We start from the raw sequence: 17,690 nt of genomic DNA on the forward strand, positions 1-17,690 counted from the left end.
GAATTAATCTGGGTTCACTTCAATCCAGACCTTGTTGTGCGGTGTTCATATTACAAATGAGTGAGGTGCTGAAATCAAGGGCTGAAAAATAAGGCCAATGGTAGTGCTATCAAGAAACAGTTGGAGCTTGATTAAAAATATATTTCTTGGGATGTGGCCACCATTTATTGCTTGTCCCTAGTTGCCCTTGAGTAGGTGATGACAAGCCTTCTCCTCGAACCCTGCAGTCTGTGTGGTGTAACTACATCCATAAAGCTTTCAGGTTCGGAGTTCCAGGATTTTGACCTCGGGTGAATGAAGGAGAAGTAGCAATTAGGGACAGTGCCGTACGTATGAACAGGAGGACTTGGGCACTCGTCAGTGTTGGGAGCCCTGGTTGAGCCTGATTGCTGCGTCCTCACTCGGATCAGTTCATGAACTCCATTAGTTTGGCGTAAAATTCCTGCTCCACTGATAACTCAGCTCGTCATTTAGTTATAATTTTAAACAATGTTTATTGAATAACTTTCAATCACATGAGTTACATTTTGTGTATCACACAGCAGCAATGCGTTGTTCTATCTAAACAGAATCTGGGGTAGTGGGGACTGGGTTGGGGGGTGGCGGGTTATTCAGTGAAATTGGTGTTTGTCAGTAGCGTGAAACTCACAGCGAATCCACAGCCAGTTTCACACCGTGCCACAGTTTCATTTCCATCAAAATCACAACTGGTGAAGACCAATTTCAGCCCCGACTATTCTTCAACTACGGGATCCCATCGCCCCACGTCCTGTGTCGGTGAGTGTGGAAACTCACAATGAGTCTGCCTCTGTGTTTTGTGTCGATTGTCACATAACTTCAGAACAATCTGCGAAAGCCAAGGACCTGCCGCCAGCAGTTTTATATCATTTGCGAAACAGTTGGAGAAGGTTTCTCTGTACACAGTCCTGCATTTCAAGCAGGTTTCATCTTACAATGAGTGAAAATGCACTTGTGTTCATGGGAGTCAGTTGCACTCTTGTATTCTGCATGTTTTCCCTTCCCTGAAAATTAATGGAAGGTTTTAAGACGATCTGAGACAACAGCTGGGTCCTCGCTTTCACGTTTCATCCAAAAGACAGCTCCTTTGGCAGTGCGGCAGTCCCTCGGTACTGTAGTCAAGTGTCAGCCTAGATTATGTGCTCAAGTCTCGGGATTGCCATTCAAATTTCCTGATACGCATTTTTAATATCTGAGGTTCCATAGCAGCAGCTTGAATCTGTAAAATCATCTCTACAGACTCCTAGCTTCAGCATGCCTCCTTGTATTTGCTCCAAAAACGCATGTTGATCCCAGCTTCTCAACAGCATCACAACAGCCTCCCATCCCCCCACCACCACCTGACTCACACTAGTAATTCAGTGCTGTGCTATCAGGCCATGTGGGCTGGGCAGTGCTGGGCCACGCCAAACTCATTTCATGTCACAATGCTGCAAGCAGTGGAATGAGGAGACCATCCTCTAGACATTCAGGACTGCGTTTAAGCCCAGCTGCCAGAGGTGAAAGGTGAAAGGTTATTGTGCTAAAACTGCCACCAACATAGCACGCACTGGCACAGAGAGGTCACAAGTTCAGGTGATAAGAGTAAAGCAAAAGTTCACACACTGAAACACTGGAGTCCTTCTCTGTGCTTGAGATCAATGCACCTTGTAGGTTCTGTGTGGACGAAATTGGCTCTGCACCAAATCCATCTGTACCTGATCTGGGCCCGCTCGACAATGGGGCCTAGAAATTGGATCCTGGTGCAGCGCACACTGCATATGTCCAATTAGATGGCAGCAGGAACACGGTGAATTGTACCCCTGACCTCATTTAGGAACATAGGATATAGGAGCAGGAGTAGGCCATTGGGCCCCTCAAGCCTGCTCTGCCATTCAACTAGATCATGGCTAACCTTCTACCTCAAAGCTATTTTCCCACACTATCCCCATATCTCTTGATATCTCTAATATCTAATAGAAGGTTGTGGGCCCAGTCACAGCCCCAGAAGCAGCTGATCAGTTACAGGGGGAGGGTGCAAGCCTGAGTGACTGGGACCTGAAGTGATTGTGGGATGGGGAGAGAAGGTGTGCTCGTGGGCAGTGGCTGGTAGCGGCTCACGGTTTTAATGTGGGACTGGGAGGAGCATTCCTGCTTTCCTCCTGATTCACAATCAGGTATGGATTCTTTTTAAAACTTACTGCTTTGATGTTGGCCTCCAGTCATCTTTTTAAGGACCCTGCTTAGGTCTGGTGAGGCCACTTGGAGACCTGGTCATCCTGAATTCAGCAGTCCCCGAGTCAGCAATGCTCAGGGAAAACCAGTCTCTGGTTTGCGTCCTAGAACAAGAGTTAGGTCCTTCTTAGCATATCCAAAGTGCCTAACACCTGTTCTAGGTGACCGGCAGAGACACCTCTGCAGCACTGAAACAATATGGTGACAGTAGTGTTTCCAACACTATTTGGGTATGGAGGGTTGGTCTCTTAAATTGGACTTCTTTTGCATCCATTATCTGCCAGGAAATATGTTGCAGCGATGGGAAAGTGTTCAATACCCAGTACTTAGCACGAAGAGTGTAAAATATTTACATATTTGTTAAAAACTTGGAAAAACACTATGAATTTAAACAAGTTATCCATTGTCTTTCTCCTATTACTCGTTTATGCTCAGGTGTCCTCCATTTTAGCATAAATAGGATTTTCTTCCATTTCTAATGGGCAATGTTTTGGGTCATTTTCCTCCAGGTGGGACTGTGTCACTGCCTCTCCCGGGTTCTCTGACCCAGGACAGCCTATCACAGAATACGTCTGGTCAGTATATAATGCACCGGGATCCTCCTCTTTGAACTGTGACTGGCCATTTAGTTCGAGTTCAGTGGCTTCATAGATTCCATGGTCCATGTGGTCTTTGCCTAGATAGTAAGAGAGATCATGTTTAATGAGGTTCACTCGCAGTCAGGGAAAAATCATGAAAGGGGACGATCCCATTGCATGAGATAAAGGTCCAGGAGCATTAGAACAGATACAGTGTTGTCTGGGAGGATTATGTTGAAAGACTGAAACTACTTACATTTCACTCCCTGGATTTCAGTTTTGTCTCCATCACTGGGAAAACAGAACATTATGTGTGAATAATCAGTAACATGAGATTCAAACAATATGAAACAGCTGCAAGTGGAGACTCCATTCGGTCATTTTCTCCCCAGGGCCTGGATTTGAGTCCAGCCCAGGCTAAAATTCTCTCATTCATTTTAGCTCTCTCTCTCTCATTGTCTCTCCCACTCTCTCTCTCTATCTCTGACTCTGTCTTTCTATGTGCCTGTGTCTGTCACTTTCTCCTTGTCTCTCTCTACAAACATACAAATTAGGAGCAGAAGTAGGCCACTCGGCCCCTCTATCTCACTCGCTGCCTCTGTCTGTCTTTTTTCTCTGTGTGTGTGTCTCTCTCTTCATATATATTTATATATATCTGTCTCTTTGCCTGACTCTCTCTCTGGGCTGCATTTTCGTTATGGGGGTGGGAAACTCTTTCCAGGTCCCAAACCCACCCCTGAGGGGGCACTTGTTGGAATTTTGACCGGGTGACTCATTAACTGGCATGGAGACGGGTTCCCTGTCCAATTAAGGGCAGCGGGCGAGCTCTCAAGGCTGGAGAGCCAATCAGAGGCCTTCCAGCATCAGAGAAGCACCCGGTTGGAATGAATGGTAATAAGTGAGAAGATGCTTCAACAAGAAGGTGCCTTCTCACCGACCTTTCTAAAAACTTAGTTAAAAAATAGAGATAGCAGCAAGGTCACCACAGTGCTAGTGATGGGGGTGGGGGTGAAATCCCTCTATAGGACGACCTTTGGTTGCACCCCCCACCACCACCCAGGCAGGCAGAGAGGGCCTGCAGGTCTACCTGGAGTGCTGACATATTGGCCTGCCACCGGGTCCCTACCTCCAGGCAGTTGACCTGCTCCCCGTCACATCAGGAAACTGGAGGCTGACTAGAAAATCCCAGTCGGCCCCCATTAAGTGTCATTAACAAAGCTCTTAATGAGCCTAATTGGCTGCCCACTTCATGAGGATGGGCGGCTTTGCCATGCCCCAAACTCGCCTTCCCCAGAATGGCTGGGAAATGAGCACGCCACCCAGCGCTGGTATTTTCCAGGCCCCATCCAGCTCAGCGGGGCCCAAAAATTCAGTCTGCTGTCCTTCCCTCTCTCTCGCCCCCTGTCTGTCTCTGTCTCTCTCCCTTTCTCTCTCTGCCTCTCTCTGCCTGTCTCTCACTATAGCTGTCTGACTCTGTTTTTCTTCCTTGCTGTCTCAGCCTCTCTCTCTCTCTTTGCCTCTTTCTTTCTCCCTTGTTCTCTGCCTCTCTCTCTTTCTCTTTGCCTCTCTCTTTGTCTCTCTGCCTCTGCTATGTGAGCAGTCCTCTTGCAATGAGTTTTCACAAGCTCAATCCAGTTCCTTGCCGAACACTGCTCATCTTTCAGTAAAATATTTGGACTAAGTGATCATTAAAGTTGTTCAAAGCATAAAATTGTCTTACTCAGTGTAAGTTGATTATTACAATCAGATAAGCCAAAATATTGTAATTAGAAAGTTTTAAAAAAAAGAACTGAATACATGACAGTGAAGGGATCTATTCTGACGTTGGGATGAAGGAGCACTATCGGATCAGGGAGCTGCATCTCCAGGATAAAGGAACACTATCGGATCAGGAATCAGAATCTTCGGGATAAAGGAACACTGTCAGATCAGGGAGCAGAGTCTCCGGGATAATGGAACACTATCAGATCAGGAATCAGAATCTTCGGGATAAAGGAACACTGTCAGATCAGGGAGCAGAGTCTCCGGGATAATGGAACACTATCAGATCAGGGAGCAGAGTCTCCGGGATAAATGAACACTATCAGATCAGGGAGCAGAGTCTCTGGGATAAAGGAACACTGTCAGATTAGGGAGCAGAATCTCTGGGATAAAGGAACACTATCAGATCAGGGAGCAGAATCTCCAGGATAAAGGAACACTGTCAGATCAGGGAGCAGAGTCTCCGGGATAATGGAACACTATCAGATCAGGAAGCAGAATCTCTGGGATAAAGGAACGCTATCACATCAGGAAGCAGAATCTCTGGGATAAAGCAACACTATCAGATTAGGGAGCTGAGTCTCCGGGATAATGGAACACTATCAGATCAGGAAGCAGAATCTCTGGGATAAAGCAACACTATCAGATTAGGGAGCTGAGTCTCCTGCCAGTCTCTAGTGGACTGACAACTGTTCGGTTGTGAAATTGGCTGGAAAATCAGAAAATGCTTTGTGCTGTGTAGTGGAATAGTTCAGTATTTCCCTTTCATATTTTAGGTTTTGTTCACAAATCATATCCAGTCTATTGGGAATAAAAGTGTTCTTTTTATATCACCCAATCTTTCTCTGTTTGTCTCTAACTGTTTGTCTGTCTCTAAATGTCTCTGTCTCTTTGTCTTTCTCTCTCTCTGTCACAGTCCCTGTCCCTCTCTTTCTCTATAAGGCTCCTTGATGAAATGAGTTTGAATGTCTCGATTCAGTTTGCAGCTTGTGTCAGGCACAATACAAATCCATCCCTAAATTGTCACTTTTATTCAAACAGCCTGTGAGGTGTGAGAAGTGGTGATGTCCGAGCTCCTCCCTACATTTGGAGTTGAGCAGCATTGCTAAGAGAGAGCAGAGAGAGCTTTACGCTGCGTCTAATCTGCACAGTGCCTGACCTGGAGTGCTCCGAATGATACTGGATGGCCAAAGTGGAAAAGCACCCGTGGGCTCCCCTCACCTTCACTCTATCAACAATCATCTAATCCTCTGATGCAAAAAACCCTGTTGTCAGTACTGAACATTGCTGGGGATGATGGCTGTCACCCTGCTTACCCTTTGACCTCTGGCTCTTCGATCAAACAGTACACATGCTCTGTAGAGGCAGAGATTGGGCCGGTGCCCTCCAGCCCTTCACCAGGCCTTGGCTGGCTCATTGGCGTTGAAACTCTCGTCACTGAGTACGCAACATACTCTTTTTCATCTGTCTGATCCCTTCTGGGAACCACCGAGTATGGCAAACCTAGACAGAAGGATAGGAACACAATGTCTACTTTTAGTTTCAACTCTCCAAGGGACAGGCTCGGGAGAGCTGGGCAGTAATACTAGTCACTTACATTCATCTTCCTGTGTCAGCTGCACATCAGCACCCCTACATTTATAAAAGAAAAACCTCCTGTAAGCTTCATTAAATAAGCAAAACAATACAGAAAGTCCGCCTGAAAACTGTGTGAATCCCATCCCTACCTTGGTCCTGCTGCTGAGGATCCTTTACAATACATGTGACAAGATTGGAAAGACAAAAATAAATCTTTGTAAGGAGTCTGCACTTAAATACAATTTTCTAGATTTAAATTCAACATTTTATAGCTCTTGCTTACCTTTGACCATTTGTTGTTTCCTTCTGATTATGCAAATTACCCCAACAATGCAAATTAGCACAACGGCGCACACTATGGCTACTTGCACAGGTAATCCAATGTTGTGACCTGCAGAGGAAAAGCAACAAATTCAGTCTGTGCAATTCTATATTATACAAACATTTTTTATTACAGTGATCATTTAGGAATGCTCTGGATCAGAAGGTGGTGCTATTCCAGCCAACATTAGCAGCATCCAGGTCTTGGAATACGATGTACATCCTGTTTGGAGAAATGTGCAGGTGCTTGTTGACCAGCTCGAACAGAATTTTGGAGTAAGTTTTGTTCTGCTTGCTGCCGATTTTGCTGATGCTGATTACACTGGTTACCAGGCTGAGGAACATAAGTTTCTGGTTAGAATCTGAGATAGTACAATGTTGAAGGAAGGCAGCTGAACCAACTTCCAATTGGTACAAACTATACAAATGATCCTGAATCGCTCAGCTTGAATTATTTATATGAAATGATTCATATTATATTCCACATTGTTACACTTACTTTTACTATTTACACGGCTGGTCACTGAGGATATTGCAGATGTTGAGGTTGGAATGTCTGAAGATTCACCACTCCTGAATACACTGGTTACCTGGACTGAGGAACATAACTTTCTGGTTAGAATCTGGAATAGTACAATGGTGAAGGAAGACAATTGAACCAACTTAAAATAGGTAGGAACTGTACAGCTAATCCACAATCTCTCATCTTGAATTATTTATATTAAATGATTCAAATCATATTCCAGATTGTTTCACCTACTTTCAGTATTTGTATGAGCTACAGTGCTGGTCACTGAGGATATTCCAGATGTTGAGGTTGGAATGTCTGAAGATTCTGCACTCGGTTCTGTCACAGTGAGGGAGATGTTTGTTGAAATCTTCCAGACAGGTTTCCCTGACACCAAAACATGTACAGCACAGAGATACCTCCCAGTGTCCATCACCTCCGCTGAGTGAATAGTCAGGTTGTGAGACTGGTGTTTATCAGTAGGATTGTGCGAGCTTTAGGGAGAGATTCTTTGTGATGACTTTTTATCCACACAGCAGCGTGTGTCAGAATGTAGCGTATGATCCTCAATGTGAACAGAGTGCAGACACTTGTTAACATTTCCAGATGTGATCCAAAACAGAGTGAAGGGCCGATTTTTTCTATTCTCAAACTGGCAGGGTAAAGTCACATTCTCTCCCTCTGACACTGTCAGCGACAAGGAGTTTTTATCAGCAGAAAATATTTCATCAGAATCTGTAAATAACATTGAAAAGAATATTTGTTACTACAATAATCTCCAATGTGACATTATGCCAAAGGATTTCATAAAATCCATGTTAACTATATCCACTGCATTTCTCTACCTCCCATGTCTGTTAACTCCTCAACGGTTTGTCAGACCCAATCACCCCCTTTGAAATTCGTGCCCTCTGCTTCTCATTATTATCGACTTATTTACATACGTTGCAATTTCATCTTAATAAAGACTCTAAAATTTACCCAATGATAACGATCTGCCCAAACCTGACCCTGATATCTCTCCTTAAATCTCCACAATTTCCTCCGTAATCCCTCACCCGATAACTCGATACCTCCTTTCATACCTCTCCAAAAACGTCCCCGATACCTCCCGATACCACCCTCGATACTTCGCCCAATATTTCCCTGATACCTCCCCCAATATTGCCCCAGTACACATACCACTCCAGTTTATCAGCATGAACAAGTCATGGTTTTCACATCCATCTCTTGACAATGCAAACCAGGACGGACAGTTGGATAATTGTCTTCCTTTGGAATTCTGGACTGTGCAGGTAAATACCACCGAGTTAACTGGCTTCACATTGAAAGCCAGTGACTGAGACTCCATTTCATCTTCATTTATTTTGCATCTTTTACACATCGGCTGTTTTTGCCATTTATTCTTACGAGGATTGATTGTTTCACAAGATTTTATGCTCTTTTTAATTTCACATGTTATTTTGTCCATTTCGACTCCAAGATTACTGGTGCTACACAAGGTTACTACATTCCCAGCACCAGTGGACATGTTGCATTGCAGAGTGGTGACATCTTCTGATCCTCGGGAGAAGAGATAAGTGGATCCTGCAGGGAAAGGACAGAATCAGATGGAGATAAAAACATTCCATACAGGAAAGATCATTAAACAGTCAATGTGCAACAAAGCCTCTCACAGAGAATAAAGGAATCTTGATTTTTTTTCTACCTCACAATGACCTGCCAATAGGCCAGTTTATTGTTGTTCCTTTCACAAATCTTTGGAAAGTATCAATATTTGCAAGGGGTCCCTTGGAATGAATCAATATTTGGTCAGGATCCAATCACTGGGAGAGTAATTCCAGTCTGATTTTTTTTCCAAAAATATACTTAATTTATAAAAATTTGTAAAAAAAATACATTTAATTCAAATTTGGCATTTCATAAAGCGCAATAGTGATCAGATTCCTTTGATACAGAACATGAGGTGCCTCACCAATCTTGCCATTTCATTCTATATGCAATGTACATTTGCATTACATCGCAAAAACATTTTGGTGCATCCAGCCCGACGGGTTTTATACAAGTTCCAGACCCTCAGTATACTATGGTGGCAGGACCTTACACAGTGGCCTTTCCCCATTGAGCCTTTACAGCAGCTGCCCCAAGCTTTAGTGCATCCCTCAGCACGTAGTCCTGGAGCTTGGAATGTGCCCATCTGCAACACTCGGTCGTGGACAATTATTTGTAGTGGAAGACGAGCAAGCTTTGGGCAGACCAAAGAGCATCTTTCACCGAGTTGATGGTCCTCCAGCAACAATTAATGTTTATCTCAGTGTGCGTCCCTCCAGTCTGAAATTTTATTAAAGGTAACTGTTATATATCAGGTGGTACTAATAAAGAAGACCAACTCCTCCAAGCATGGTCAATTCCAGAGATGTTCATTATGTCACTGCGGTAATTGTGTACTGTTTGTACTCTGTCGTCCTATCGCATTAACATAATACATGAATGCATTATACTGCTTCACCTTTTCAAAAAATGTATTTTTGTTTCACTGATTATACAGCTTCAACAGTGCAGTGCAAATAAACAAATCTTCATGGATATTCATACTTGGCATAATTACAACTGGCTTTTTTTTCATTTGAACTACATCTACAAATTAAGTTTATTAACTGGTGTGCAAAGTCCTTACAAGATCTCCTTACAAGTTTTGGTGTGGAGTCAGGTTTTGGACTGTTTAGTTTTGGTTCAATACTTAAAGAAGATCTTGTTTCTTTCTCGGAAAGCAGTACGACAGACACTGAACTCTGAACTGGTTCAAACTCTGACATGAGTTTGTGATCTAGCAGATCATATTCATGTTTTTGTTCATGCCTTGCTGGGATCATGTGATCTACATGAACGTTTCTCACCTTTCTGTTAATTTCAACCAAGTATCTTTTGGTTCTACTATGTTTCCCACATCCCTCGTGTGACATGTGAAGGGAGCTGAAATCACAAACATGCTCATTTTGCTTGAAACTTTGTTCCCTTTTGTTTGTGTCATACTGACATTTTTGACCAGACTCAAACGTGTCCTTAATCTTCTCTGCATCTAGAGCTCAGTAGGTGTATACCCTGTAGTGGAGTATGGGGTTGTTCTATACTTCAGCAGGATATTAGCCAATCGCTGTTTCATACTGAAATTTGAATGCCCATGCAGCACTTGTTTCTTGAGTGGTTCTTTAACTATCCTCACGGATCTTTCAGCTGCTCCATTTGATGCCAGATGATAAGGCGGAGTGAGGGTATTATTGATATCGTTTTGCTTCATGAAAGTTTGGAACGGAGCAGAACAAAATTGAGGACTGTTATTTGAGACTAGCTCATCTGGTAGTCCACGACAAGCAAAAATAGCCTCTAACATCTATTGTCCGTTCAGCATTGGTGTTTTGACTCATGAGCTTTACTTCGATCCACTTTGAGTGACTATCGATGAGTACTAAGAAATTGTCATTTTCCTTTTCACAAAAGTCTACATGAACTCTTTGAAAGATTTGAGTCGGCCATGACCATGATTGCAAAGGGGTTTTTGGTGGCTTGTTTCTACAATTTCTATAGATAGTACATTTGCTTACCAGTGATTCTAGGTCACTGTCTAGACCAAGCCAATAAACAAAACGTCTTGCTATGGATTTCATACTGACTATTCCTGTGTGGTCAGTATGGAGTTCTGCCAGAATCCTATCTCTCAAAGAATGAGGTACCACCATTCTGTGACCCCACTCAATGCAGCCCTAATCACATGGCACTGTGATGATTGTGGAACGGTTTCAGTTCCTTGTCTGTAGACTGGTCAAATTCAGTCCATCCATTCAATGTCTGTTCATAGACTTTTTTTAACACTGAGTCTTTCTGAGCTTCAGCTGCAATTTCAGTTGCAATGATTGGAAAGTCACTATCTACGACTCCTATTGTGAAGATTACATCTTCACAGCCTACTGACTTGCATCAGTGGTATCATTCTCATTTCAACTGTGATATTCAGTGTTGTAGTCGCACTGTGAGAGAAGTACAGCCCACTGCTGCATCCTTGATGCTGCCCTCATCAGCGTAGTTCAAACTATGGTGTTGAAGCAGCGATCAGTCATATCATGGAAGACAGTCAAGATAAGCCAACAGCATTCGCATAGTGTACTCTCACTAAGAGTGAACGTAAATATGTGCAGGTAGAAAAAGAAGTGCTTGGAATCATCTTTGGAATCAAAAGGTTTCACCAGTTTTTGTTGGTTCAAAATGTCATGCTAGTAACAGATCATAGTGATAAATCCTTCAGTGCCAAAATGTACTCACTAACTGGTTCACTACTTTTCTGATTTCTGGTTCCAAATTTGTACCTTTTCGCTATCTCTAGTGGCTTAGGATTGAAATGTTCCTCCAACTTGGTGATGATTGTTTTAAACATCTTTTGCCTTATTGGGAACAAGAAGGTCTGCCAGCATGCCATACACTTCCCAACCAATTTCCAATAGCAAAGTTGCTTTCTTGCACTCAAGAATTGCCTTATTCTGAGTCTTGACTTCCTCACTTTCACCTTCAAGTTCCAAAATGTTATTATCTCTGAAAAACATGTCCATTCTTTCAATATACGAACTGAATGATTCTTGTGCCCTCTTATATGTTCCTAGCCTTCTGATGTATCCCCTGGGTGTAGCCATATTGTCCTGTTTCCAAATTCAACAGTGACACAAAACACTTTACTGTAGCTGTCCGCAGTAGCGATACAAATTCTCATGCCTCAGGTGTGAGGCAGACAAGGTTCAACACAAGTGTTCGCAATAAAACATCTCAATAAGTCAGCCTAAGTAAAACAAACTCATCCAAAGTCAATCCAGTTGGTGATTGAAAATGTCCTTTTAGCCAGATGAGAGATTTTAATTGGATGCACGTTAGGACCCTGCAGCAGCTCATTCAACTGAGAAGTGAAAATCCTAGTTTTCCATCTCATTTCCTGGGACTGTCGACTTCTTCTTGGATGCCAATTCCAAGACAGTAGTGACAGGGCCTAGACTGCTCCGAACCGCCTTGCGGGAGCGTAGCCACGTGAATGCAGGAACAGGGAGATTTTGCACAATCTGGCTGAAATCTCCGCCATCCGAGCAGGCAGATAACCGGGAGCCATCTGGTCTAGTTCACTGCAGTCTCTGCTGCAGTTCACTGCTGATAATTATGAACCTCAATCCCATTTTCACTTCTATTCACCCTCTTCCTCCTCAAACTCACGTCCATTCTCACACTTACACATTTTCAAAACGTTGCAAGAACATTCCCATTTACACTGTCTGATAGAGCCCCCTCCCCCATCACACAGCCTGATAGAGCCCGTTCCCCCTGTTACAAGCTCACAGGACACCAGTTTGGTTGTGGACTCTGTCTTTATAAAACTGACTGTAATGACTGCCCCCAGTCAGAGTGCCTCATTGGAGAGGTCACATGACTATGACTATGACTAGCCAGACATGAATACAGTATTGCATTTCTATCCCAAACATCCCCCTTTTCATTCAAAAAAACAAAAAAAAAAACTTGCTTGCAGTATCATTTACATTGTGAGTTGTCCAGGTCACCCACTATGCACACAACTGTTCTCATGCATTTGTAGTTCGTCAATCTTGTCAGTCTCTGCACATGCATTGCGCACATAGTCATTAAATCATGCCGGTCTCTTAATGGTGTGTGTGTGCGTTGTTGTTGGTTGCTCTCTGGTTGATTTTCTTTCTTCGGCGAGTGTTGTTCCCTTGTTACTTGTTGCTGCGGTAAGTGTTGTCGTTCCGTTTCCATTGTTGGGGTGCTGTGGAGCTCTGGGGCTGATGGTTGTTCTGTGGTCAGTGAGGTTGGTGAGTTCTCATCTTCCTGACTGGCTGCCTGCTTTGACCGAACAGCTTCTCCAGTTGTGCGTATGTGTCTGCGGCTGCGACGGTATCTCTGGTCGTTCACTTGCATCGCATACAATCGAGCTAACAACTGCTCTATGCAAGTCCCAATTTGCCACTTGGGCTGATTCTTGTTGAGAGCATTGAAAGTTTGTACCCTGACCGGCTCTCCAATGCTCAATTCTGGCAATGGTTTGGCAGTTTTGTCAAAGTGAAATTTGACTTACTGCTGTTTCACCTTGATTTTGTCACTCATGCCTGTTACTACTTCTAGCTTCAGTAGCTTTTTTGCTATTGGAAGAGTAGTTTGGGTGCGGCATGACATTAGTCGTTGTACTGGATGACTTTCCATGCCTTCGGTAGGAGTGTTTCTCCACTCTAGGATTGCCTTGAATATATCTGTGCCAGATTTGCTCATTTCTTTATGATTCCTTTGGTGATTTTCACTGCCACCTCAGCCTTTCCACTTGACTGTGGACATGATGTATGATGTTCAATTTCCCAATCCTTTATGAAGCGGCCGAATTCTTCACTCGTGAACTGAGGGCTATTGTCGGTCATCACAATGTCTGAAATGCCGTAACGACCGAAGTGTGCTTTCAGGCATTCTACAATCTCACCGGTAGTCATTGAGGTCAGCTGGTCTACCTCCCAGTAGTTAGAATAGTAGTCTATGGTGACAAGATAATCAGTTCTTGTGAGAGTGAAGAGGTCTGCACCCAGCTTCATCCAAGGTCTGTCTGGGATGCCATATGTCATCAGCGGCTCTTTAGCTTGCTTAGCTTGGTACTTGTTACACACACTGCACTGGCTGATGTGGTCTTTGATTTCATTGCTCATGTGTGGCCAGTAGAGCACTTCTCTTGCCTTCCTCAGACTCGACTCAATCCCTTGGTGGCTTGCTTGGATGTGCTTTAGCATGTCTCCACTCAACTCTTTAGGGATAATGACTCTATTTCCTTTGTACAAGATGCCATCTTGGGCTGTCAATTCATCTCTGTAAGCCCAATATGCTCTTGTGACCACAGGAGTGTCCTTGATGCTGTCAGGCCATCCTTTCATCACTACCTCTTGCAACGCTTGTAGAGATGGATCTTGTTGGCTAGTTCGCTTGATTTGAGCAAGGCGCGTGTCTGTCAGATTCAATGTCTCTGCTGGGTTGATGACTTCCAGAGCATGTTGAGCTGCAGCTTCACGTTAGATTTGGAAGATTTCACATTCTATCGTAGCATCTTCTACTTTCTTCATAGGGAGTGCTCAACAGCAGGTCAGCGATGTACATCTGTTTCCCTTGCTTATATGACATCCAGATATCTCTGTAACCCAAGCAACATCCTTTGCAGACGCTTTGGAGAAGATAGTAGCGGCTTGGGGAAACTGCTTTGGAATGGCTTGTAGTCGGACTCAACTGTCACTTTGTCTCTTCCAAGTTGGTGTTGATTAAAATGTTTACAAGCAAAGACAATGGCCAGGCACTCTTTCTCGATCTGAGCATAGCGCTGTTCAATTTGCGTTAATGCCCTGAATGCAAATGCAACCGGCTGGCGTTACGCTGCAGGATAATTTTATCTTTTGCGTCATAGTATTTCAACACTGGCATTGCAATCACTAGTTGCTTGATTTTAGTGAATGTTGCTTTTTGTTCTGTGCCCCAATACCACTGCACGTCCTTGGCAGTGAGTTAGCATAATGATTCATACTCTGACGACAAATTGGGCAAGAATTTTGCTAAATAGTTGATGAATCCAACAAATCATTGTATTGTTTTTACATCTGTTGGTCACCATATCACTGCTACTGCTCTCACCTTTTTAGGATCTGGGCAAAGGCCTTTTTCTGTCAGTACATGACCTATGTACTTGGTGTTGAGCATTTTTAATTGCAATTTTTTCTTGTTCAGCTGGCGAGCTCTGTCCAGCAGCCGCACTAGATCTTGATCATGATCAGCAATGGCTTCTTCCATTGAGTCTCTGCATCCATAAAGTAGCAGATCATCCACTATAGCTTCCACTCTGGGAAGATCACTAACTATCTCATGCTGTCTGCCTTGATACTCCTCTGGAACTGTGGAAATGCCAAACGGCATGCGCAACCACCTGTATCTCCTGAACGGCGTCCAGGATGTAATTAGAAAGCTGCTGCTTTCACCCAGCTTCACTTGTCAGTAACCATCCTTCACATCTAGGGTAGTGAAGATTTTGCCTTTGCAAGTCGTGGCAAAATTCCCTTGTGGTTGACATGGGGTGGTGTGATGTCTTCAGAGCTTTATTTAGATCCTTTGGGTCGATGCATACTCTCAGCTTTCCAGGTTGTTTCACTGCTACCATGCTGCTAATCCATTCTGTAGGATTGTCACTTTCTTGATTACTCCCTTCTTTTCCAGCTCTTCTATCTTGTCTTTCAGGCTGTCCTTGAGGGCAGCTGGAACTTTCCTCGGCAGATGCTGAATTGTCTTACTCTCTCATCTACTTAGAGATGATATTCTCCAGGAAGACATTCTAAACCTGTAAATACATCATTGTACTCCTCTGGGATCTGTTCCGTAGTCAATGGTTTTGTGTGCTGCAACACATTGCAAATCTGTTTTTGCACATTGAGGATTACCAGTCCAAGCTTTAGACTTGCTCCAGCTGAGATGAGTGGCTCTTATTTGCCATTTATGAACTGGAACTCCAGATCTTCGTTCTTGCCATTGCATTGGGCTCTCAGAGTAACTTGTCCTCTTGGCACTAGTATGGTGCCATCATGTAGCCTCAACCTTACTTTCAAGGGCTTCATTTTTGGATCGCAATGTTGAGCCACTTCGCACAGGTCTGTGAAGGTCATGATGTTGCATGACGCGCAGTGTTTACCTGACACTTTATGTTGACTTGATATTCTCTTTCTGCAGTCATCATTCCAACAGTCACAAACCATTTATCACCTATCGACCTGACTGAACCAACCTGTTGTATGGTGTGCAGTAATTTGTCAGAATCTTCAGCTGACATCTCTCCAGTGGCCATCTGTTCCTACTTGTTGTGCTTCTTTCTCGCCAAACACTTGTGCGCAGAATGATTCGGCTTCTTGCAGTGAGAACAGTGCTCTCCCCATGCTGGACATGCCTTCTTTTCCTGTGCATGATGTCCTCCGCAGTATTTGCATCCTATCCTTTGTTCGTGATCTTTCTGCCCTTTCAGTCTGGAATATCCATTGGTATAATTTGACGCCTGGTCTGTTCTGCCATGAATATGCTCTAGCTGCTGATTTACAACCTCAGTACTTCTGCACATGTCAATCGCTTTCCTGAGAGTAAGTTTGTCTTCTCTCAGTAGATGTGCTCTCACAGCAGGATCTCTTATGCCTAATACAATCCAGTCTTTAATTAGATCATCTTATAGTTGTGCAAATTCACAGGATTCTACGAGTTGTGTTAATGCAGTCACATATTGATCAATGGACTCTTTTTCACCTTGGACCCTAATATTGAACACATGCCGTTAACAGGTTACGTTCGGTTGGGGTTCAAAGAGTGCCTTCAAGGCATTCAAAAAATTCTGCTGTCCGTTTTTATTGTTCTTCATAGAGATTTAGGTTGGAATACACTTTGCAACAGTCTCTCCACACCAATGATAAAGGTGTAGCTATTCGCAGTTGCTCTGGTTTGTTAGTTAAATCTGTCGCAATTTCGTAGTTTTGCCATTGCGAGTGGAAAAACTGCTAGTTTTGCTTCATATCACCTTTTATTTCTACCAGCACAGGCAAAGGAAAATTTGTGGCCATTGTCTTACCCTGTGCTTTCAGCTGTTTCTTTGTTCCTTTTCTGTGGCTTCCTGTGGCTTTTTGCAGCTTTTAGGAGTTGTGATCATTCCTGTGGCCTTTGTTCCGTAGCTGGACTTCTTCACCACTCTGTCTCAGCTCCAATCTGACACCATGTTATGAGCTCAGAGGACACCAATCTGGTGTGGACTCTGTCGTTAATGAAACTGACAGTACTGGCTGCCCCCAGTCAGAGGGCCTCATTGGTAGAGGTCACATGACTATTGCAAGCCAGGAGGCACATTAGTATAGTGCATTTCTATCCCAAACACCCCTGTCAGACAAACCTCACCTGCTAATACTGAGGCACACATTATTTCGCCACATGAACATTAAAACTTAAAATTACAAGCCCTGACTGGAAGGACATTTGCATAGCACCAGACAATGTTGAAACAATGGAGACCTAGCAGTTGCTTCCCCAACACACAGAAGTGGTCAAACCAGTTATAGTCACATGACTAGTTGGCTGAAGTTTTTCGATTTGAACTTCCAACAAAGGATTTTAAACAGAGAACGCTGTGTGCTCATGGACTGAGAACATCTCCTCTCCTGTCTGCCTGCTTCCATCTTTTCCCACGGAACTGAATCTTGTGAAAACTCATGAAACTCAGAGAGAAAGGTTTCCTACGTGAACAAGGCTTTAAGAAGGCTACTGGGCCCCAATGAAACGCAAGACCATAGCTTCAATCAAGGACTACAGCGAGCTCGAGAAACAGTAACAAGATATTGCCTCAAACTGCTCTACTTATCTTTTCTTCTGCTCTTTTCTGTCCCTATCTGCATGTTTATATCGCTTGTGTATGATAGCGTGAGGGCGTTGTATATCCGTAGGCATGAACCGAATTAGAATTTAAGTTCAAGGTTTAATAAATTTCATCTTTTTGCTTTAAACCAAAGAAAGCCTGTTTGTGCTCATTTCTTTGTCTTATAATTGGAAACTGTGAACAAGGCTTCACAAAAAAGGGAGCTCAAAACACAGTGTGTTTAAAAATAAAACCCTGTTACAATAAAAAC

The 17,690-nt window shown here is 43.5% G+C and overlaps 1 protein-coding gene across 4 annotated transcripts in view; it reads right to left on the reverse strand.

The window, feature by feature from the left end:
- Positions 1-404: 404 nt before the first annotated feature.
- LOC137350604 (uncharacterized) overlaps positions 405-17,690 on the reverse strand; it is a 47,056-nt gene continuing 29,770 nt past the window's right edge. For 2 of the 4 annotated variants that reach the window (XM_068015321.1, XM_068015320.1), the window contains 9 exons: positions 8,161-8,565; positions 7,231-7,713; positions 6,970-7,065; positions 6,433-6,540; positions 6,299-6,320; positions 6,169-6,203; positions 5,888-6,074; positions 3,067-3,101; positions 407-2,908 (listed from right to left, as the gene is read on the reverse strand). In XM_068015321.1, coding sequence (XP_067871422.1) covers positions 2,664-2,908; positions 3,067-3,101; positions 5,888-6,074; positions 6,169-6,203; positions 6,299-6,320; positions 6,433-6,540; positions 6,970-7,065; positions 7,231-7,411 — 909 coding nt within the window. In that variant the 5' untranslated portion in view covers positions 7,412-7,713; positions 8,161-8,565 and the 3' untranslated portion in view covers positions 407-2,663. Of the gene's footprint in view, positions 2,909-3,066; positions 3,102-5,887; positions 6,075-6,168; positions 6,204-6,298; positions 6,321-6,432; positions 6,541-6,969; positions 7,066-7,230; positions 7,714-8,160; positions 8,566-17,690 lie in introns of all 4 variants that reach the window. The other 2 variants (XM_068015323.1, XM_068015322.1) reach the window with 2 other exon arrangements.

This window comes from Heterodontus francisci, chromosome 35 (assembly GCF_036365525.1).
Source record: "Heterodontus francisci isolate sHetFra1 chromosome 35, sHetFra1.hap1, whole genome shotgun sequence".
NCBI lineage: Eukaryota > Metazoa > Chordata > Chondrichthyes > Heterodontiformes > Heterodontidae > Heterodontus > Heterodontus francisci.